Source organism: Rhyacophila brunnea, unplaced genomic scaffold (genome assembly GCF_057557595.1).
Source record: "Rhyacophila brunnea isolate RB1 unplaced genomic scaffold, BYU_Rbru_1.0 scaffold_23, whole genome shotgun sequence".
Taxonomy (NCBI): Eukaryota; Metazoa; Arthropoda; class Insecta; order Trichoptera; family Rhyacophilidae; genus Rhyacophila; species Rhyacophila brunnea.
This window is the reverse complement of record NW_028232893.1, coordinates 21,113,870-21,138,406: the sequence shown is the minus strand read 5'-3', so window position 1 is coordinate 21,138,406 and position 24,537 is coordinate 21,113,870. Positions and strand designations below refer to the sequence as shown.

The 24,537-nt window shown below is 34.1% G+C and overlaps 1 protein-coding gene across 3 annotated transcripts; it reads right to left on the bottom strand.

Annotated features, from left to right (window-relative positions):
- Positions 1 to 1,632: 1,632 nt before the first annotated feature.
- On the bottom strand, positions 1,633 to 24,132 carry LOC147069694 (uncharacterized). Of its 3 annotated transcripts, none has more exons than XM_085950459.1 (15): positions 23,798 to 24,132; positions 17,114 to 17,251; positions 15,920 to 16,007; positions 14,898 to 15,010; positions 14,428 to 14,548; positions 13,127 to 13,254; positions 11,979 to 12,161; positions 11,274 to 11,417; positions 10,553 to 10,742; positions 10,287 to 10,464; positions 8,945 to 9,138; positions 8,244 to 8,476; positions 6,570 to 6,818; positions 6,152 to 6,238; positions 1,633 to 5,822 (listed from the first exon to the last, which is right to left on the bottom strand). In XM_085950459.1, the coding sequence occupies exons 1-15, from the start codon at positions 23,921 to 23,923 to the stop codon at positions 5,700 to 5,702; spliced, it is 2,295 nt and encodes a 764-aa protein (XP_085806585.1). In that variant the 5' UTR covers positions 23,924 to 24,132; the 3' UTR covers positions 1,633 to 5,699. The 3 variants fall into 3 exon arrangements, with proteins under 3 accessions (XP_085806585.1, XP_085806587.1, XP_085806588.1); XM_085950461.1 differs by lacking the exon at positions 23,798 to 24,132 and adding an exon at positions 23,520 to 23,637; XM_085950462.1 differs by lacking the exon at positions 11,979 to 12,161.
- Positions 24,133 to 24,537: the final 405 nt, after the last annotated feature.

Sequence of the window (24,537 nt, the reverse complement as noted above, 5' to 3'; positions counted from 1 at the left end):
CGAGTGCTCATGTCATGCCACGAGGTCATAAATCAAAGCTTATACGTTTTACTACAAGCGTGTTGCCACTTTTACCTAACGACAACACCACTAAATCAACCGTAAAAACCATATTGAAACATTTATGTGTAATGAATTCTAACATATTAAATTTTATGATTTATTGCTCTTTTACAAGGTAAATATTCTGCTAAGACGTAGCATATTAGTCATTGAGCTGTTAAAACTTACAATATGGCATTTTTGTTAAATTGTTTTTTTTTTATTTGCAGTTCATTTATACACAACATAGTAAAACCGACATGAAAATGACATTCTGCACCAAAATTAAAATAAAATTAATTATAGGGACCTCTAATTTAACATGATGTGTCATAATTCAGTAATCACAGAACTATTTTTTTTTTTTTTTTAATAATAACCATACCCTTGCTTTTTCGTACAAGGTGGTTGGGTGGGTTAGTTGCATTGATGTGGGGCTAATTAGGTGCCTCCATTTATATCTTTAATTTTCTTTATGGCCAGGATTAAATATTTTGTGTAGTGTTCTTGTGTTGTTCTATTGCTTAGTGCTTCGTGAGGCTTTTGGAGGTCAATTTCATGATTATGTTGTCTACATCGAGTCCTGAGAGTCCATCGCTCCCTTTCTAGTATAGGGCAGTCGTTGATGACATGCCACACAGTTTGAGATGTGTTGCCGTCACATGGACAACAGTCACCATCCCTCAATTTAAATCTTTTTAGATAAGCTCGCACCGCTCCGTGGCCTGTTAGTATCTGTGTGAGTTCGTGTGATATTTTTAAGTAATCAGGTAACAGAACTATTACAAAATATTATATTAATAATAATTAATATTAATTAAGTAACAGAACTATTACAAACTCTCAATGATGACAAGCCGTTCACTACCTGCTATTTAGATAAATTAAGTTATTCAAATATAAACAATAAATTTCAGTCTACTTTCAAGTTTGTGTTTATAATTTTTCTTTTAATCTACATACCTACTGTAAAAATTTGGCTTTTGTCAATTTTTGTTAAAGGTTGTTAACAGCTCTACGATGACATGGATCTTTACGTGGTAAAGAGCCGATTGAAAATGTCCTTTCCTAGATCTAGTTTTAAACAGAATGAAAAAAATTAAAATTTAATCAGCCCAAATTAATACATCCATGTTCTATCGAGAGTTTTGCTTCCGACCATGTCCGATCCTAATAAGATCATACGGGCCTCCACAGAGTGGAGATCTGTACACAAAGTAATACAAATACGTCATATATCGTCAACTGTTCTGGTAGAAGACACTAATTCGAAAAAATGACATATTGAGTTAGTTTACTAAAATGTTCCTTATTTCAAACTTTAAATAAATAAACAGTCTTTATTTTAAAGTCATCTTTTTTACGATTACTTAATAAACTCACATGATAGACCATTTCAAACATTTTAACAACTTCAAAGTCAAATTACTCAAAACTAGTATTCTCCAGTTAGTGTGTTCTGCCAGAACAGAGACGATATGATCATATAAAACTTCAGCTTTCCGAGGACATCTCTTGAAATTTAAACGCATATTCAGGTTTGGCATAAAAATAAAACATGACTGATTTTTATAATTTTTATTTCAGTTTAGATATACATAAAATTATTTAAAGATTATAAAAACAACTCATCGTTTCTAGAATATAACACTGTGTATTATGCATATATACTATATTTTGGCAGCGACATGACACTGTGATTTTCGATCGTAGTGCTAGTTATTGCTTATACTTACTTTAAATGCAATATGGTAAACTGTAGTGTAAAAAAAAATGGTAGATACACAAAGGTACATAATGTAAACGAAATACGCAATCGAAAAGGTTCATTTACTACAAACAGGTAGCCGCATTGCACTCGAAGTTAAGCAATAACTGGCACTATCATCGCAAGTCACCATTTAGTACCACGGCCTGACTATAGACGGTCTTGAATGAAGATAATATACAAAAGTATCAAATAAGAAGAAGAAATAATCCAACATTCGATTTCAAACAAGATTTGTCTAAGTTTGCTAATAATAAAAACGAAATATAAGAAAATTAAATAATACAATGTGTTACGTATTATTTAACATTATGAAATATAACTTATTTAAACAATGTTTAAACGAGGAGCAAACATTCAAAATGTGATTTGTCACACATTTTGAAAAATGCCGTTTATTGTCAATTCTGATAGTCCATATTCAAATCTATGAAAGGAAACCAGAATCAGTGTTCAAAGAACCTTTTATCCTATAAAAAAATATAATGCCGTGATTTTCATTCAAATAGTGTTTTGCCCACAAGTTTCATGCAAATCGTGTTTTGTCCAAATTTCAAATCAAAAAATGAACCACTTCCGCGAATTTTGGATTATACAAAATACCAGGATTAAAATTCTTTCCTTAAACAGTTTTATAATAAAAAAACCATTTTGAGTACAATATGTTTTTCTTGATTATCTCAGCTCAACATCTGTGTGACAAATCACTTTTTGAATGTTTGCTCCTCAAACATGGGCCGAACCTAATAGGATTACACAGCCATGAATTGAACGTACAATCAAAAGCATTAATAAATACATGTATTTACTTGTCGCGGTGATGTTACGTAACAAGATTTGGTGTAAACGTGGTTTTGTAAATTTCCTAAGTGTTTGCACTAGTGTAAATGTTTAATATTTATGTTAAGATTAAAATATCTAGCTAAAAAATACTTTATACACATGTCTCCATATTTACAGACTAACCTCTAATGATTCATAAAAGATGTGGAATAAAAATAATTTAAAATATCAAAAAAAAAAAATAATTCATGTCAATATGATTTTTTCGCTACGATGCCTATAATGAATATTTCATAAAAATTTACAAAAAAATGAAAATATTTACCTATCATAAATACGCTGCTAATATCTATCGACTTGTATATAATATACAAAAAAATATATATATATATAGAACAAAATAATATAAATGCATCATAATGGTGTAATGGAAGACATTGAAGAAACCCTTTTCTATTAGACAGAGTCAGTGTTGCCATCTTTTTGCGATCGAAATATAGTACGCGGTCCAAGATGGTCAATGACAATGCTATCCTGAAAGAGAATCGTCAATTGGCTGCTCAATATAGAATTGAATCATAATTAAGCGCGTATTTAGCACAATATGTGGAGTTATTGTCAAGCTATTTTGATGGACAAACACAAATATGCCAATAACGTAAGTATGTCGTTCGCATTGAAAAAGTCAAAACAGAGATGACAGCTATGAATGAACCGCTATATTTTATCTATCTTACAAATTGCTTTAATTACCAAATCAACCGCTTTAAAAAAGTTTGAAATATGCCAATAAGTATTTTAATACTAAACTAATAATAGGTTTCCCCTCATTATAGTCAAACTCTTCAACATAATGCAATCCAAATATAACATAGGGAAGATTCTTTTGTCTGTGTAGTCATGGTAATAAGACTCATTGCACATTATGGTGACTAGACACAGCCACAGATTTAAGACATAGCATTACAAATGTACATTTCAGGGACGGTTCCGACATGGGGCACTTCCGCATCCCCCTGCATAATATTCCCATGTCGGAACCCAGACTGCTATTTGTTGTTACGCCTAGCCATCATGATGTGCGATGAACCGAATAGGTAGTGTCGAGGTAGCTACAAATGAATCTGCATTGCGAAATGACTTGCAACAAATTTAAACACCGTTAATTAAACAAAAATTAATCGTCTTAAATTTACAACTGTTAATTTAGGCTCTATCATAGAAAAGGTATCCCGTCAAGGTCTTTAGTTGAAAATATCGTCATAATTAGTTTAGTATTGCTTTATAAAGTAGTGAAATAGTGGATTCACCATGAGATAATTAATACTATGTATACATAAAACACTACAGGTAAAGAATTAGCATTTACAATACTCTCTATCTACATTCTACTATTATAAATATTATATTATGTAAATTTGACATACCGAATTTGTGAGACAATTGAATGGCAGATTCGTATAAACAATTAAAATAATTAGGTATATAAGAAGGGAGGTTGTGTTTATAGCATACATAATCCCAGCAACGATTGAATGAACCTTCACTAAAACTATACGGCATACCATAGGCTCTGTGGGAGGGCAGCAGCTCTTACGAGCTAAGGCATACGATCAATGGTTTAGTACCAAATATACAAGTGTTCAAGATGTTCATTCTACGTAGTGCAAATTTTTACTTACGCAATTTTATAAACCTAGTTATGTTTCCATGGTGTTGATTTAAAACTTGGATCAGGAAAAAATGATAAAAGCAGGTATTACTATCGATTGTCACCGGCAAAGTCAGACAAGTCAGTTTTCATATTCTTTATAAATGCAGCAATCTGCTTCGAGCACTTAGGAGTCTTAATATTCAATGCACTACGATGTCCAATGTCGACATCGGAAATATCATTTGCTTTAATAATTCAAATAATTTTTCTGAGTTTAAAAAATAGTCGAGTCCCAATTATATCTGACCTAAATAGTAGAAATAAGGTATGGATAGTAAACCAGGAAATATCGCAAACACTGTTGAGACCTTCAACAGGTCTATTCCAACATAGCACTTCCATAACAACTCCGAAATAATGCAAAATTGTGATACAAATATGCTGTGTCTATAATATGTTTTGTATGAAGCGTCAAAAACAATACTTTTAACGGAGGTCCCGCCAGGTAGATTAATTAACTTCTAGAGCTGTCGTTTATTGCGACATCGCCCGAAACAGTCACGAAGCATGCATGAGTTCGAAAGATGGGTGAAACACAGGTACCGATTCAAAGATACATCCATAATACATTGGGGTTATCTCAGAAATTTGACAAAATGGTGTTATTGGGTGTTAGAGAGCATTGGCTATTTAGACATATACCAAATCAAAATTCCTTAGACTGACAGGGTGACTAATCTGACTAAGAAATCTAGAAACTAGAAAATTACCTCGGCCACATTATCAGAGTACGCGAGTACAGCGTTCTTCAGTTCATTATCTAAGGAAAGAGCAATGGTATATGTGGCAGAGGAAGATGTTTGGTACAAATGCAGCTCCATCAAACTATTCTGGGCCGCAGTCAATAGTGAAGATCGCCCTGATGGCAGTCAACCAACGGTATGGAATCGCACAAGAAAAAGAAGAATACATGACTGTGCACCAAGTTGCGTCTTGAGATTCATAACAGATTATATCTCTAGGTAATTTTTTTAAAGTATCAATGGCTGATATTATTAATCCTTTCATGTTTCAAACATGTTTAAATGCGTATCAAAACATAGAATCAATTCATTTGGGCATGATAGAGTAGTTAATGTACAGGTTAATAACATTTACGATCGTAAAAACAAAATAGAAATTCCTAGTGTCGATTTGTTCTTATAATCGATACAACTGCTTGTGATTAAAAGTTAACATTTTATAAACATTTGTGCATCTGATTTTACACATTAATTTCAAGACAGTAAAAACGACGTTCAGTTGATTCAAACACATCATTAAAACACGCGTGTATGAAAACAAAATAATTATTATGCGAAGAGTAATTTTAAATGGAATACTGTCAGATAAACAATCACGAATAGTTTTGGTAATATCTTCAGTGCGGTGATTGATGCAGACGAGACAAAGTCAGTGATGGAGATACATGGGATGGGATGGCTGCAGGATGATCCTGTGGGCGATATTGCCGACAGAAACGGCTGACAGTTCATGCTGTTGCAATCCTCCAACGGCCACGTGACCAGGCTGGACCTGAATAAACACACAATAATCATTAGAAAATAAAAGCGCACTACAGTGAAATTGTTTAAGGGTAGAGCAGCACTCTTGGATGATGAAATAATATAAACAGACTTTTCATTGTTGAATTTAACCTGAGATTGCGTATGATTCGGTGATATCATGCGTCAATCTTTTTCTATGGTATGTAGGTAAGGACGCTAAACCAGAAGATGTCACGGAGAGTTGACGCTTTCGAAATGTGGCTGTACAGACGCAACCTCAAAATTCCTTGGACTGACTGGGTGACAAATGTTGACTTAGCTTAAACATAAGTTTAAAGTAAGGTTAGGTTAGGTTACCTGCACGATGTTGGGAATTTGGACGGGCTGGCAACCGGATGCTGCTACGTGGACCTGTTGCTGTTGGACCTGGTGCACTCCCACCGCCTGAATCACAACACACACATCACAATTTAGAGGATAATATAACAATCTTTTTAGAGGGGAAGTCATTTCATTTCTAGCTTTATCAAAAGTGTAAATATTTTAGATACAAAAATTGTACTCATGTTTGGCAAAATTGGACATAAGACACTCTGAGGTACATATGTATTTACTTTTCTATATGTTAACCATACTAAAAATGTTTTAGAATTTCTATACAAAGTATTCTAATATATACATATAATTCAACACGCTCGTTTTATATTTGTCTTATGACTAAAACTGGAGTCGGTTGATGTACCAGTGCGAGGAGTTAACAAGCAAGTAAACTTACGTGAATTTGTATGGGTTGATGTCCGTGATGCGCGGCTACATGCGGATGGATCTGAATAGTCTGAACGAGTTGTGGTTGTGATTGTTGCTGGACGAGCTGATGTGTTTGTTGTTGAACTTGTTGCTGCTGCTGCTGTTGTTGCTGCTGTTGTTGTTGTTGTTGTTGCTGTTGTTGTTGTTGTTGCTGCTGCTGCTGCTGCTGTTGTTGTTGCTGAGCTATATGTGCATTGGTCACAGCTACTAAGGCCGACTGAAAGAACAATGGAAAAATTCATTCAATTCAAGTGTGATCTTATTGAGGGCTACCATTTTCTATAAAATATGAAAAAAAATACTAGATGATACTAGATATTAAGGTGCATTTTCATCATTTGAGCAAAAGAGAAAACGATTCCATTCGGTAATTCGAATTAAACAACAATGAATGAATACTCAATGTTGATTCCACCTTGATTAAGGCTGTACTTTAGTCACAACGTGATCCAGCATTGCGAACGCACGGGCGTACATGATATTATATATAATTTTGATTTTTGATGATTTATTTTTAAAATTCAAGGACATGAATGGAATTTTTAAGTCATAATTTAATAATTTTATATTTAAAACTATTTTACAATATATAAAAATATATATACATATATTCTTTTTAACGCTATAACAGACCACGAGGCCCAATGACAGTAGTGTAGCACCCAGGCTTTGAGAAATCACATAAATATATTGTATACTAATAATCCAACTCAGGGCCCCCGGATGAAGGTCAGCGCCTTATGCACTGGACTACGTACGAGAGCCGCTATTATGCCACTTAGCGAGGTGTCGCATGTCTGATGGATCTGACACACGATTGGACAGCAGTCTTGCAGAGTAATATTTCAATTGTAAATAGTCCCAGCATGTGCAATAATTTATGTTTTAGTGATATATATCCGAATGAGAATGATTGGATGCAGAGTGTACGGGATTCACGACTGTGTTAAAACCAAATGCCACCTATTCGATACATGCATTCTGACGATATTGCTTTACGGTAGCGAATCACCAACTTTACGAAAGCTCAGAGCAACCGTATACTGAGCTTCGAGAACAGATGTTTGCGACAGATACTGGGAGTGCAGTGGTATGACTTTAGGAGTAATGAGGATATTAGTGAGCGAAACCAAGAAGCTTCTCTTTACGCTGAGAGTGTCGTCGGACCCGGAAGAGAACTTCAATCTCACTTGACTGTTCTTCAAGCCAACCGGATACTGGTGTCCTAGAAGGCTGCTAAATACTATATACAGAGTGTATACGACGGAGCTACAAGATGCTGGCATGACCAGGAATAATTTAAGTGGACTGGCGAGTGACAGGGATTCTTGAGGTGCCGTGGTGTCCATAAGCTACAGCAAAGGGGCAAACATGGTCAAAGAAGAATAGATATCTCCCAACTAAAAGTATGCACCATAAGACATTTGTAAAGCCTGTGCTCACCTACTTACCTACCAACAAATGTTTGCATAGAGTTTTAAGTGAAGACAAAACTCCAAAGTTAACTATTGCAGTTTCGCAAAAGCATTATGTATTCTCACTACACTTGATTTATAATAGCATATTAACAAGTAGTCCATACGTCAAAATAATATAAAAATAATGGTTAATTAACTGTAAACCACAAAATGCAAATACATACAGGATTGAGCATTCCATGTGATGCCATATGTTTCTTAAGGTTCTGTCCTTGGGTGTAAGACTTGGGGCAAAGGGAGCAAGCGTAGTTCTTTGTGGCCAGCTGTGGGGGCCCGGGTGCGGCTTGCGAGTTGCTCGCCTGCTGTTGTTCCTGCACCTTTCTCGTTTCCGCCTCTTCGATCTCTGCCCGAGAGTGAGTCCGCAGATGCTTCTTGTATGATCCCGATTCCACATAACCTGAAAAAATTAACAATAAAATAAATAATATCATTGAAATATTTCCCTCATACTCCCCAAAAGCAACAATCGAAATAGTTTAGTTCGAATGTATTCTTGATAGCGTGAGTTAATGTTTCTTTGGTGACATCTGGGAGTATTCCATTAGGGAAACTGATGAATTAGATGGTGCATAACGTAATAACAAGATGATAAAATACCAATGTAACATTCTTTATTAAACATAGGTACATAATTTGAAAACACCTTAGAAACATGTCTAAACTATTCTATAACCACATCATATTATCATGGCTGCTATGTCATGACAGAAGCAGGGGGCAGGTGAATAGTGATTAAGTTTAAGATCAAGTGGATATGTAGGTGCACACGGCGCCGTGATATATCGGTAAGTCTATAAAAGCATTCACATTGAATTAATTTGTAGATAATATAACCAATTGAGTTAAGTGTAAGAAATGAAGTTACCTTTGTTGCAAGTGGCGCAGACGTACTTCTTCTCCCCGGTGTGGTGGCGGCGGTGCACTGCAAGGTAGGAAGCGGTGGAGAACCGCTGGTCACACTGCGTGCAGGGGAACAACTTCTCACCCGTGTGCTTTGTCATATGGATGCGCAGCTCCGTACGGTTCGTGCACCCCTTGTTGCAGATAGTGCATGGGAATCTGCCATACAATTCGGATTACATAATATGTTATTATTACATATAAACAGAGAAAACTGCACCGCTCTTTAGCCATTATTTAATAAGTCTCCACACTGAAACATCTTTCATCTGGTTCACGTTGACTACCAGACAGTTGTTAGGTTAATTCCAAAAAAAGATGTTGTATCTGTGATATCCTTATAAAAATTCTTGAGCCCAGTGCTACTTCTGTATAAAAATTAGTGGTCCTTTTTTGTTACACATTTGAAGAATGTATACATATTTCATATAATATGTATGTTAGAATAATCCTTTTCAATGCGAATAGTATCTAAATATTATAAGTTCAAAATAGTATGTTGGAATGACCTAGAGTGAAATCCCGATTTTACGACTGAAATTCATGTTTTCCAGCTATTTGCGTGTACTGTCCGACAACAAGATCTCGTCAATAACCGGAAGTCACTGTAGTTGTGTATAAAAGACTTCTCAGTGACATTCTCCTGTTATGGCGGGAACGCATGTTTAAATAATGTATCGGCTCTCTTTTTAGGTACGACTCCTTTTCTTCTTCGCAATGAACAAAAAGTTTACTAATAATATTTTAAATATTTTTCGTGAACGTTTTAGACATATTTTTATTATAAAAAGCATCAATCTATAAATGTACGTAATTTATAGATCTGTACACCACTGAAGCGTAAAATGAAATGATAAATTTAGGGACGTTCCTCATTTGAAAACGGAAGTGCGGTTAACTAAAAAAGAGGGGCTTGTTAGTTCACAGCTTTAACACATGGACAAGAAGTTCTTGTTCGACAGTAGTTTCTGCAGTATTATTTCATTTTAGTACATTTAATTCCCAGTTTTACTTCTCTATATCTTGCAATTTACATCTGAAATATTCAAAATTCAATTTATTTGAAATGGATTCCAGACGCATTTGTTTTTATTTATAGACATATTCTGCAGTGCCCAAGACCAAGTAAGTTGCTTACACTTGTTCAAATAATGTATTAGCAAAAAACGACATCAGAAGTCAAGAGAAAAGGAACATTCTCTATTTACATTTAAATTGGGATTTCGCTGTATTTCAATGTTTCAAATAGCATTAACGTGCATCTCTATCCAATAAAAAAATTAAAAGCATTAATATCAGTAGCATACTTCTTGATGCCAGTGTGCGTGACCATGTGATTGTTGCGAGCGGAGGAGGTGGTGAAGCGGGCATCGCACTGCTTGCAGGGGTAGGGACGTTCGCCCGTGTGCGTCCGCTGATGGTAGATCAGCGCTGACTGCTGAGCAAAGCACCGCGAACAGTACGAACACTCGTATGGTTTTTCCCCTGGAAACATGAACATTATTTAAACAATCAATAACAATAAGTAACCCTTTTATGTTGTTGCCGAGAGTAATATAAGCAGAATAATGACCTGTGTGAACTCTCATGTGGGCGGTGAGTTTGGAGACCTCGAAGAAGGCCTTGGAGCAGACGGAGCAGACATGGTCGCGGATGCCGCGGTGCTTCTTGATGTGCTGACACAGCGTCGAGTGACGGCGGAATGTCTTGCCGCAGTCTCCGCAAGTCAGGGGTTTTTCACCCGTGTGAAGCCGGATGTGGACCTGGGACAAGTAATTTATTAGCAATTCTGCCAGTCATCGCAGCATTCATCATTTTATTTTTTATGGCCGAGGCTTTCAACTCAGTAATGCAACAGAGTTTGACTTTGTAACAAGTGAAGACTTGTGAACCATTATTATAAACTTTTGATAGTAATTATGAAACAATTTTAGTGTAGGCAATGCTAGATCACTCTCTTGAGAGTGATTGACATTATGTAATTTTTAGAATTCACCAAATTCAATAACAAATCATTTAAAAAGTCTATTAATTAATTGGCTAATTTTCAATATTGGACGGATCCAGAAGGTTAATTTTCAAACAGTGTTAAATCCGTTCAACCATTCACGTCATTACAAACTACCTCCCGAAAAATGATTTTTACACGTTTTCTTACCTTTATTAGTGTCATTGAAAATTGAATTATTTTCTATAGTTTTTTTGGAATTGCCAGTGTGTGGCAGGTATACGACAATAGTACCAAAATGTGTAAAAAATGTAATGCGGCGCAGCTTGGCAGAGTGTGTACCTACCTTAAGATCAGTCGTGTTGTAGAAGGTCTTCCCGCAGGTGATGCATGCGTGAGGTTTCTCCCCACGGTGCCGGGCCAGGTGAGCCTGCAGAGCATAGTTGCTGATGAAGCTCTTGTCGCAGATCGAGCACGGGTGCGTCTTTTGCTGCAAAACACACCAGAAAATTTTTAAATTATTACCACACGATCGGAATCAAAATTAGCTATAATCTAAAGAGGTCAAAGAACATGTTTTCCTATAGACATATGAGCCTAAATACATGAAATTGAACAAGAAAAAGGATTAATTAAATTAGCAGCAAATTATTTTGCATTGTAGATTCATTTGTGGAAAACCTCACACTTGTCACCCACATTGTGGTACAAGCGTAAGGCCTGCGTGGACGATCGTGCGGCGGGGTGGCAGCGGCGTGCGCAACTCAAACGTATAATCGTGTGTGAAATGTTCGTAGACAATGTTTTTTTTTCGGCATTTCACACACAGTTAAACGTTTGAGTTGCGCACACCGCTGCCGCCCCGTCGCACGCTCATCCAAGTAATATTAAATTATATATCTATTCTTTATTTATCCATATTAATAAAGGAATAATATTTAATTTTTTGGGTAATTATTATTTGGCGTGCCACGCAACCAATTCCCCCTCCCCGGGGTCTCATTAGGTACAAAAAAAAAAACTATATTATAGATGAGGCTAGAGTGTACACCTCAAAATGCGTCTGCCTGTGGCGATAGAGAATGGTCTTGGTCTTGAAGAGGCGGTTGCAGATGGTGCAGGTGGGCTGCCGCTGGGGCCGGTCCTCGTGGGTGCGCATGTGCAGTTTCAGCATGCCGGGGCCCTTGAACGAGCGGTGGCAGATCGTGCACATCGGCGGCTTCTTACAGTTTGCCTGCGCAGAGAGAAACATTACTTCATTGCTCTGCATACCTCTTAAGTTATTGGTCTCGTCAATCGAATCGGACGCCTATTCTCTGAGAATTGAGCAATTGCTGTGTGCATTATATTTTACTTATATCTCTACATTTCGAGCTCATTGCAGAGTTAATTCTTAAAGAAGAAATTGTATCACACTTCAGCACAGTTATCTCCCTTACAAATGAACTCTTCTATGATTTCGAAATGTTGAGATAGGAGAAAAATACAAACGTCAATAACCCAACAAACGATACAATAAAGAATTGAATTTACTAATGATATTCTGATGATATATAAGTTAATTGCTCTCTATGGATTCATATTATCATTAATTAATTAACTTGATCTAAGAAATGGTTTTTTTTTTTGGGTTGAATTAATAAGAATTAGTGATGATTTTTGATTTATTTCTCTTGCAGATTTAAGCTTTAGGATATTTTTAAAACATTTATATAAGACAATTTATGGATTGGGCATTATCTGCTAAACTACTTTTCCAACGGCATCAAATGTATTGCGAGAATTTGTATGTTAAGTTTAAAATATCTACTCCATTGGATGATCTTTTTACATATCTTATCGAAATCATGTCAAAGTATTTTAAAGAACTACGAGGATTTTTGAATGTAACAAACAGTAATAAAAGACGATTACACAAAAGCTAGTGTTGCACTATGATTATTGGTTTGCATACAATAATGAACATGGTATCTCTCTCTCTGCCTGGGCACTGTCAACCAACTGAACACGCACGATGCACGCAGAAAGAACGTTCAGATAATATTCTGTAGGACCGTGGTATGTATGTCTCTCAATAATTATATACTAGGTACTTTCCAAATGTTTACAACTAGATAACCATGCATTACGGCCAATATAAAATTGTTATCTATTGTTAATAATGTTTTTGTTAGTGAGTGATATGCATGTGATACGAACCTTAATCCAATTGCTATGTAGGCGCATGTGAGTTTTGAGCCACTTGGCGTGTTTGAACTCCCGGTGGCACAAGTTGCAAATGTGGCGGCCGGGCGTGACCGAGGCAGACGCCTGGAATGTGGCCAGCTCTGGAAAACGGTTAAAAAATTAAGACACCCGAGACAAGACGCTTAACTGGTATTATTTAAAAATTGTACGAAAAACAAATATGAAAACGGGTATTTATGGCATAATATGGAAAATAACTTAAAAATCTTGAACCAGTGAGATTTAAACATGCAACTCTCACTTGGTGGGGGGGTGACTTTTCCATCCATTGAGCTATCAACCGAAGTCATCCATGTCTAGGGTTTTAACATTCAATATTACTTTTGTATTTTAACACTTTGTAATCAGGCGCTTATACATTACTCTCATAAAATCAACTCAACTGCATAACCAATAGATATTTTCGAGTGAAATTTTCAAGAGATTCATCACCGACATTTTATGCTGTTAAAAGTAAAAGAAATACCCCTTTTACAAACTGGTAGTTTTATTACATTTCTAAACTAAATATAAATACCAATATCTGCATAATATTCATTAGTTATTAATTTAGTAAATGGATTATAACAAACAACAGACATGCAAAGTCCCACACATTTAAACTGATACGAAGTTTGAACTCTGTGATAGAACAAACATGCATAATATGTATTTTACGACGTTTTTCTTAGGTCATATTCTTATTTGTCCAGTGGTTGTTTGTCCGGTACAAATCTTGCAATCGACTTCCTGACTAGCTAGACATTTGAAACTTTTAGACTATATCAGAACACGATGCCAATGCATTTTTTTAATACTTTTAGCCATCTTTAAGTAGAATTGAATTCATTTTTAGTTAATTCTGTTTTGTATGAAAAGTTATTTCGATACCATTATTGTTTGCTAGGGGGTCCTAGCAACTAAATTATTAATAATATATATGTGCGTTATTATGGAAATCAATATGGAATGACATTTCATTATTCAGTATTTCTATCAAGTACAATTTTTTTGATCGTTTAAGCTAGTCAAGTCAAGTTTATATGATTCAACAGAAAACTTAAAAACGTTGTACATAAAAAGTTCTTTTTATCTTGTAATTATTTACGTATAACATGCGGAAAACGTAATTTTAAGTTTCCCTGTGACACCATTTAAATAAAATAAAATCTATGCTTGAAAGTTAAAAGCCAGACAGTGACACACCAGCAAAAAAAAACAAATAACTTTCAGTGTTCAAACCAAAGTCTGATGATATGTAAATGTAAAATTACCCAAATAGCTGTCATCTTCTTCTGCATCGCTAGGCGGTTGCTCCTTCACTGTACAATCATCGTCGTCTAAATTCTTGTCGTTGGATTTAGAATCTTTGTCTTCCATCTTCAATACGTCATCCTAAAATAGAAACAAAGTCATGGACATCAGCCTACCTCCATCCTTCGCCATTGGTCACATGTAGCTAACTTAATCAGTAGACCAGAGATCCTTTTTTGCTTCAATTTAGTATATATAGGCTTCATCTCCATAGAAGAAGGTTTTTTTCAACATCGTTACATAGTTCTTTTTCTTTCTTTTATGGTGTTAACTTTGAATTAATAGAGGAAATGCATTTTCGTAATAATTAAAATGAAACACAATGTTTAGTACTAATTCCACTTTTTTACATACATAGGTGGAAGAGTTTGCAAAAAAACTATCATACTCGGAGATAAGAGGAGAGGTTAGGAGATTTAGCGGGCAGTACCTGTATTTGAGGGGTGGCACTGTTGGCATCGGTCGAATGATCCGGCGCATTGATATAAAAGGCTTCCAAGGCGGGTCCCGAATCTGTTGAATCTCTCGACCCTTGTGAATGTGCTGTAAACAATAATTACAGAAACTTAATAAGAACAAAATTCATCAAATTATTTAATTGAAAACGTGTAAGAGGTGTGCGGATATTAAGACAATATTAATTTATAATAAAGTATATAAATCAATGGCGTGCGGTGTCTTTTGAGATCAGACATGCTCTTAAAAACCATATTATGCATATATTATTTCAATTTTGAAATTCATTATTTCTTCTGAATACTCAATGACAGATTATCATAACAAATGAATGTAGTAGTGCTGTCATTAGTTCATAATGACATTATAAATTGACGTTATATTTAAATAACGAGAAACTGTTTGCAAAGCATGAAAAAGATACTACCAAATAGCAAGAACCATACCAGAGCACATTTGCTCACATAGGCAACTTAAATAAGCGATGCGCCGCATCCACAGCATCTATAAAATTATTTAGCAAATGCATGAAGCATGGTTAAGTTGATAAACCTCGCTTATACTCATTGATAGCATCGCTCAGTTGCATTCTGATATTCTTACTCACGCAATGGCTGCTATTTTATCTGTCCACTGTCATTACTCACTCGAGTGCTTTTTTTCACAAATCTTACAGGATTTTCTAAATAAATAATAATAAGTGTCTTGTATATGTAAGAATCTTGCGAATTATTCGTAAAATAAAAAAAATTGTTGAATAGAATATTTATTTAGGAGAGGAGACAAGAATGAATTTGATTTGGTAAGCTCTACAAGTCAGCTTCATTTATAACAACTGCGCTATATGTGATAATGAAGCGATAAATGACTAAGGAATGCTATTAGTTTCTTATCTAGCAAATCGACAGCGTGGCGTGATATGGTGGGATTCACGTTTGATATTGGTATTAATGATTTGCAATATACACAACGATTGGTAGAAATGTGTGTACGTACAGTTATCAATGTAGGTGAACTGGACTTCATTTGCGGTGACGATAGCTTGGATACTGATTTCACTTTCCTGCTGCTTGGCCAGATCCCGCTGAAAATTTAAACACATTTACATCACAAAACCGTCCACAGGTTGCAGAGCTGGGGTGTAGTTTTTAAAATTCAATTTAATTCTACCTAATCAAAGTCAAATCGAATCAAAGAGTAAATAAAAGTCATTCAAGCCATTTTCACTCGTATTTCTTATTTTATTGATTAAATTTGAGTCGGAATTATCTGAAATAATAACAATATCGTTTAGTTAACACGGCTAAATTTTATATAAAAAATCTTGTTATCTATAACGTTATTTTGAAAAATGTTCCTTATTTTCGCATATCTACCTACCTACCTATTTAGAGCGTTTTTATACGAAGGTTTAAGCACGAGTGTCTTTGTGTCAAAGGTTACTTTATAATTATTTAAATTTTATGAAATGCATTGGCGAACTCTAATGTGCTATACTGATTTTTGAAAACGGCGAATTTTATTAGGTAATTGAAAATGTTTGAATTTTATTCATTGAAAAAGATTTTTATATTTGTACTTATTGTCTATGCTTATAATAGCGATTTAGCCATATAATAGCAATTTTTCCATGATTGTCTATGCTCAAAAAGTGTCGCTTAGATGCTTTCAAGTATTGACTAAAAAAATCTGACGTTTCTCTGCGGTGTACTCTCGGTAAATTGAGCCAGGGTTTAATTGGATTTTAAAAACTAACCAGTACCATCTGCAAATTGTATTCTTAAGTCAATGAGAACAAATAAATGATGACAAACGTTTAGTGTGCACTATTTATGTCGGATCTTAACAGTCCACCTCCCCCCCTCGCAACTGCTATCACGCATTTTTACATTTGTACATTTGCATCGGTGGACGATTACGAATCATTTCAAGCAGTGGACAACATTAAAAATCAATGTTATAGACTTCCAAGAGTAAATAACAATGCATGTGAATGCTCAATCCACTTTGCACTGAGATTCGCAGATGATACTATTATACTACAGCATCCAAGATGTTTCTGTTATGTCCATCATTTATAACCCACTGCCATACAAGATAATCGATGAGTAAGATGTAAGTGCAGATTATATGATAGCTATGCAGCTTCAATTTATAAAGGTTGCTTTGGTATCGCTGTATAATTCTCACCTGCTGTGGAGATTCGCTGACGTATGCCTGCAGAACACAGTCTGACTTTTCCACCTGCTGTTTGAACGCGTACGCGCGTGACACTTGGTGAACGCACTGCAGGCACAGGTGCATGGGCAAACCATCGCTTTCGTTTACCTGAAACAATTCAAATAGCAACGTAAAAGATGATGCAAATTAAATATTGTTGTTTTTATTTAACCCTTTTACTCCCACGGGGCCGATATTTCGGCCCACCATACCTATGCGAAAACTCCATCTGGGCCGATCCATCGGCCGAAAGTTTGGAACCAAATTTACGATTTATTCCAAATTTTTTCCCGTCATATTTCGTTAATGTAGACGAAGCATTATATTCACTGTGTGTTGGGTGGTGACTAACATTTATTTTAGTGTCGGCATTGTTTATAATTATGCCATACCCTAATAACTCACAAGTCATAATTGCTCTGCTGTCGAACTTGAGACCAAAGAGGGTCATAAAAATAATAAAACATTATTTTTATGACACATTTTAAATTCTGATATTTCTTTTAGTTGTTTTATGATTCATATATCACATTACAAAATGAAATTTGTAATTTTTGAACTAACAATGGATGCCACTGTATTTTTGGTAGGATGGTGAAAAAATACATGAATATAAATAATATTATAAATGATTTAGTGCTTTGAGACTTATTTTTTGAAATTACTTCATTCCATATCAGTTAGTCGTCGATACTGTATCGAATTCTCTTGCGATTTCGTGAATTGAATAATATTCTTGAATACCTTGACACTATACGATTTTTTTTGATTACTTTATAAAAATTCTATTTCATAGAGAAATAATAATATGTTTATTTTTTTTTCTGTTACTACATAAGGATAGATTATTTTATAAAATTTGATATATCAATTATAAATAAAAAAATGTTGTCACACTTGTTTTGTTGTTCAAACATAGTTTTATCCGTTCATTTCTAAATAAATATTGATACATTATTTTTTTCTTTTGTTTTATTGATGTAAACTATCAATATTATTACTTATTATTGCTTTATACACCATTGAGAACACACAAAAAAAGTTTCAAATTTTTAAAACATGTGTAGAATTAGTTATTTAAAAAAAACTAAATCGACGATTTGTTGTCAAAAAACGCTTGGGAGTTTTCGCATATGCTAGGCTAAATCAGCTGGGAGTAAAAGAGTTAATAAAACGCAATTTTTTTTTTATTTTTTTTTATTTTTAGATTAAAAGTGGAATAAGTACTACAAAAAAATTGCGTTTTATTAAATAAAAACAACAATACAATGCAGTTCCACCATGAATTGACAGTTAACAAAATAAAACAAATTAAATATGCTAAAATTTACGAATTATGATGGTATGTAGCGCTGGTTGTTGATTATTTTCGAATGCAATGCGGGGACCTGTTCACAATATTATTACCATTAATAGTGCCTGTACACATGTATGGATTTACTGACACGAATAGTGTGTAAATTCAACTATCGCGATTAAACTGTTTACACATAAAAGTGCCGACTGTCAATCTCATTCTTCAAGCGTAAGGAAGACGTGTTACGGTGCTATTTGACTGGTTGTAAAAAATTATAAACGTCAACAGTCAAAAAAATCTGCGTGGTGTAGTTCATATTTTTTCCGTTAGGTTCACCACTATCGTTTTACTGCGGATGAGCAGATATTGCACAAATTCCAACTGTCGCATGAAAATTCAGAAGCTTCTGAAACTTTTTGATCCATGCATGCAAGCTTGCAATTTGCACGATAATACGTGTTTACACATGCATTTTCTAGTTATTTCTGCGATAATTGTCAGCAGTAAATGCATGCACGTATAAATGGGGTATTATTTCGATATGAAACAATCATTACCACTTAAGTTTACCATACTGCATTCAAAGTATAAGCAATAACTAGCACTACTATCGAAATTTACAGTTTTGTGTCACGGTCTGGTTAAAGTGTTCCTTGATAAATGGTATAATTTCGTGAATTATAATTATACCAGATTTTTTATGTACCTATCTTTTAATTTTTTTTGCAAGAATTATTGTATTGTTTTATAATGTTGCTTTCATATTGTTTTTTTATGTCTCCAAGTCACGGGTATTTTAATTGTGTTGAGAAATAGGATTGTAATAAACATAAATGTTATCAATAAATAATTTTTGAAAACACCTCAGACATAGTACCTACCTATAATATTTTCGATTCGATATGGATTCGCTCCAATGTGCTTTACCACAAAACAGACAATAAATAGAATTCTGATAGGTTATATACCAATAATATGTGTTTAAATTTATGCCATATTCTTCCTTACTCGAGATCGGCTACCTGCTTCACCTTACCCGTTAGGTATTTCGGTTCACATTATTTATGAGTTCTCTGTGCTTTACCAATTAAGTCATGGACGTCCTATCTAATTACGACGCAATGAATTATTAGCTAGCAGTTATTACATTATTGGAGCGCACAACAATTGTGTTAATTTCGCGTGAATCCAGTGGATGCAGATTCGAGTCCCACTGGGTGTCCATTTCTATATACTAAATCGAAACTAAAAAAAACGAAACTAAATCGAAAAAACTACCTACCTACTTCAAGAATTTCCAATAAAATAATTTAATGCGTCCGCGAATGTTGATGTATGGTAAATGCAATAACATTACGTTACCTTACTTTGAAAAGGTTCTATTTGCACTTGACCATGTTTTGAGCTATGAGCGTTTGAAATTTCGAATGGTCATATTTTGAATATAAAAAGAAAAAAGGTGCTTTTAATGATTTTTCAATATGTTTATAGATATTTTACTTGTTTTAAGAATAATTTCTTATAATTCAAAGCAGTATATTAGGAAATAACTAGTACCTATAATTGTAATTAGAACCTTGTCGTACTGAATTGACAACAATAATTTGTTTGAAAAGGTTCTATTGGCTATATGAACTTTGTCAAACAAACTATTCTCATTTTTGAGATGTTTCTTTATGTAAATATGGTTAATAAAAGATTTATTTAGATGGTATTAATAAACAATTATTTATTTTTCATAAAAAACACGGTAATTAAAAAAAATCAATATATTCTAACAAACAGAGTATGGTATTATATTAATATAGTATCATTTTTACATTTTTTTTAACCTTAGAACACCTTTCAGATACAAATTATTATTTAATCTTAATTCAGTAATAAAATAAAATTACACTATTAATTGTTATATACATTATATTATAACAATTTAAATTTATACATAATAATGAAATAATCCATTTAAAAAAACTCAGTATTTTAAGGATTAATTTTTAATAAAGCACAATAATAACTTCTATCAACTAACGGCATGAAAGGAAACATAGCTTTTATATCTGATATTTTCTCATCAGATATATCTGTTTTTTAGGTCACAACTTTCGGCCTGATCACTGCTGGTGAGGTTGGTGGTAACTTACCTTGACGAGGCTTTTCTAATCGTTTAATATTAACTATATTTACACTCTCTGTATCTTTGTGAGAGAGCTTGTATTCAATTTCAGGAAGGCATTGAGTGAACTTTATATTTGCTATTTTTAAAAATGGTATTTGTTTATAATTAAATAATTTCGCACTTGTGGAGAACTCTTTGAAATCATTTGGAAGCATTTGTATCACCTGGTAAGGTTTTTTTTTATTCATGGTTTTCAAAACTTTAAGTAAAGACACCGGGGAGAATATTTCTGTTTTACTTAAAGCTTTTTCAATGGCACTATGGGCTGAATCCACCTCCTGTATGCAAGAATGCCCCGGAACAGAGTATTTCATCTCCACGCTGTTTACCTCTGTGTATTCTATAAGAAAATCCATCACTGCATTTGCAATGATAGAATTGCGATTTTGAGGCACACAAGAATCGCTCCAGGTAATTAGATCTGTAATGACATTTTCTTCACAAACGCGTTCCAGTATTTTCGTAAATGCACTTGCAATATCATTACCTGCCCTGCCAGAAGTTCCTTCTGGCCACACGGCACAATACACCGTCTTGGTTGTTGAGAGATGCGCAGTCAAATTGTATACGTTCAGTTTTCTTCTATAAAAGAAAGAACTTATTTCTGCTCGCGGACATTTTGCAAGTCAAAACAAAGTACTGGAACATTTCCTTCTTTATCTCGTTTTCGTTCACTTCTCATGGCATTTTTCACAGTTATATGATGGTCGTAGGACAATTGCAACTCTTCCGTCACAAGAGATTGTTTCTTGGCTACATCGAATTTCTCGCAGAGATCGCAACGATCAGATTTTCTTTTATGAAAATCTAAATTAAACTCTGTGAGAAACATTTTTCGATACAAAGACTCCTTAACTGGATTAAAATTGACAGTGACAGCGAGGCTTTTGTACATCTCGTACATCTTTGCTATATTTAGATTTGACTCCAGGTATTTTTTAGTCGTTGTCGCTCGGCTGTAGTGTGATTCTACACGAGGGTAGGAGTTTATATGTTCACGAACTTTTATTTTTTGTTCCTCTGGTAGTTTATGAATACTTTTATCCGAAAACCCCTTCCATCAAGTTTCTGAGTATTTGACAAGCTTTCTTGAAGATGAACGGTATAAATTAACTTTTGAGATATTGAAAGCGTGCTTAAATAAAATGATTTACAGACTCTGATTTGCTCTGTCTTAACTTTGAAAAAATATTCAAATGAATATTGTCGACGAGATTTTTCTACAGAGTCATCTCTACTAAGACGTTTCGTTAATGTTCGTTTTGTTGTGTTCAAATACAAGTGCTTTTTCTCATTAGCATTTAATGAGTAAAACGAATTAAATAATTGTGTTCTTTCTTCAACTGTAATGTTTTTACTACATTTAAATAAACACGATTCAATGCAGTTTTTAACGGTTTTTAAATTTTTTTTAGGGATAAGTTTTCCGCGGGTATTTTTGTAGGCTTCCCCAGCCTGATAATTTTTTTTTGCAACATTGCAGTGCCATTTACTAGGATTAGCCACTCGCTTACGGCATTTCTTTTTCGGAGTCATGTTTTCTTCAGCATCTATTTGTCCAGGTATAGGTGATGCAGTTTGAATACGATCAGTATCTGAGATCAACGGCAATTCAGAAGAACCTGATGGCAGTATGATGATTTCTTCGATTATAATAATTGGAGTGTCTGGAGACAAGGCCTCTGGATGTGGTGTGTCATTATTAGTTACATCGAATCTAAAACAAATATAAAATAATGTTGTCAAATTCATCTTAACTTTACTGGTAAAATGTATTTCAATGAAGAAATACTTAATATATACTGGAAGTAATAGCTTAATTAACATAATATTCAAAATTTTTAGAAAATATATATATACATATCATATTGTATTTTTTTTTTAACACTAAACAGACCTTGAGGCCCAATGTAGTGTAATGAAACAGTAGTTAGTAATAGAATAGAAACAAATACAAACATCCAGGCTTTGAGAAAATTACATAAACATATTGTGACCTCAGCGGGAATCGAACCCGGAACCTCCAGATGAATATCCAGCACCTTATGCACTGGACTACAAGGCCGCATCGATTTTTATGAACAATAAATAGTACCTACTAGTACTCTAGAAACAAAACATGACTAATTTTTTTTTTAATTTAATTAAAATTTAATTTATCTCATTAATTTTGACTTTAAGAGTAATGAATTATATATGTTCATTTAATTTACGCACCTGTTTTTATTATCCGGTGTAATGTCGAGGATGAAATCATTAGAACCATTATTACTATTTGATTTATAAGAGCATGGCAAAGAAACTAGTCCATTTGAAAATTCCATCGTCTCTTTTATTCGTATTTTTTGTAGTGGCAGAATACACAGAATTGTTCCACAATATTATTATTACTTATTACAACTCTTATTACTTATAAGTAGGTACGTAGTCATTATACAACAGAATAATAATAAACTCTTGATTGATTGAACGAACGTAAAACGACTTTCAACTATGACCATCGATAGAGAACTGTCAAACACATACTAATCATGGAGTGAAGAAAGTTCAACCGGACGATACAACCTTTTCAAATAAAATATGCTGTGTGTGTTTTTATTGTAAGTCAATATTAAATAGTTCCATAGTATTTTAGAACCTTGTAAAATATATTTATGAAAAAAAGCGTGTAGATAGAACTCCGGAATACTGCTAACTCCCATATTTGACAATAGATGTCTCTGAAATGAATGTATATGATAGAATATGGCTAATGGAACCTTTTCATACCAAAAAGTCATTTTAGGCCAAAATGTCAGTTAGAACCTTTTCAAAGTAAGGTAACGATTAGGTAGGTATTTATGAGATTGTTTGAAAATTTATTGCAAAAGACAAAGGAGGTCGACATAAATATTGGTTCTTACTTTTCAGTGTCCGCCCTATTCAATTATGTAAAAAGTCAAAATACAAGCCACATTAAATAAAAGACTTTTAATGTGTCAAAAAATAAATGTACACAAGTCGAAAACTTTGACGTTTGTCATGCTGGAATAGAATTTTAGCAAATTATACATAAAGATGAACAGATAGAAAAAATACTACTGTCTTTTCAATGGCGTCCCTTCAGAAATGAAAGAGACATCACTATAATAAGACAGAAATCAAATAACATCACAAAGAGGCTTAAAGCTCCGATATTTACCCGCACAGATGCACAGGACATCAGCATTTCGGCTATCATTTCACCAAAGAGTGGTCTCATGTCCTTTTTAATCATTAAACAGGCCCTACATATCTTCTCAAGCTGCAATTCGCTGACAGTAGCCATTTTGAAACGGAGTAGTATTTTGTTTTTGTCCTTGTTTCTTCTCAACAAAATTAATTACTGTTACGTCTTTTGTAGAACGATCGGTAGGGGATTAATATGCATGGTAAACATAATATTTTTCACAATTACAATACAGTCGTGGGTTTACACGCACGGGAATAAAATCAATTTACATTTCACATTTCGCCGTATTTTAATACATTATTTCACAAAACATGAAAACATTGAAAACATTTCGAATAAGTGGTTTGTTCCCGCAAAAGCAAACCAAGCAAACCAGTTGTCAAGGTATAGCTAATAATCTGTCTGTCACGGCGGGTTGAGTAGCAGGTTGAACTGCCGGTCAACACGTAAAGTTATCTTTGGTAGGTAAATCTGCTACACCACAGCCGACTTTATTACGTAAGAATATCAGCGCTCGAAATGAAAAATTTTACGAACCGGAGCGCTTGATAATTTTTCGAAAATATTAACATAATTATCTAATTTTTTGTGTATTTTCAAAAAAATGGTGTTTAATTTTTTGTTATATGGCCTATCAAGCTCAAACGGTCAAATTAATTTTCCCACGAGACGGAGCGATAATTTATGGGGATTATATGTACTGAAACGGC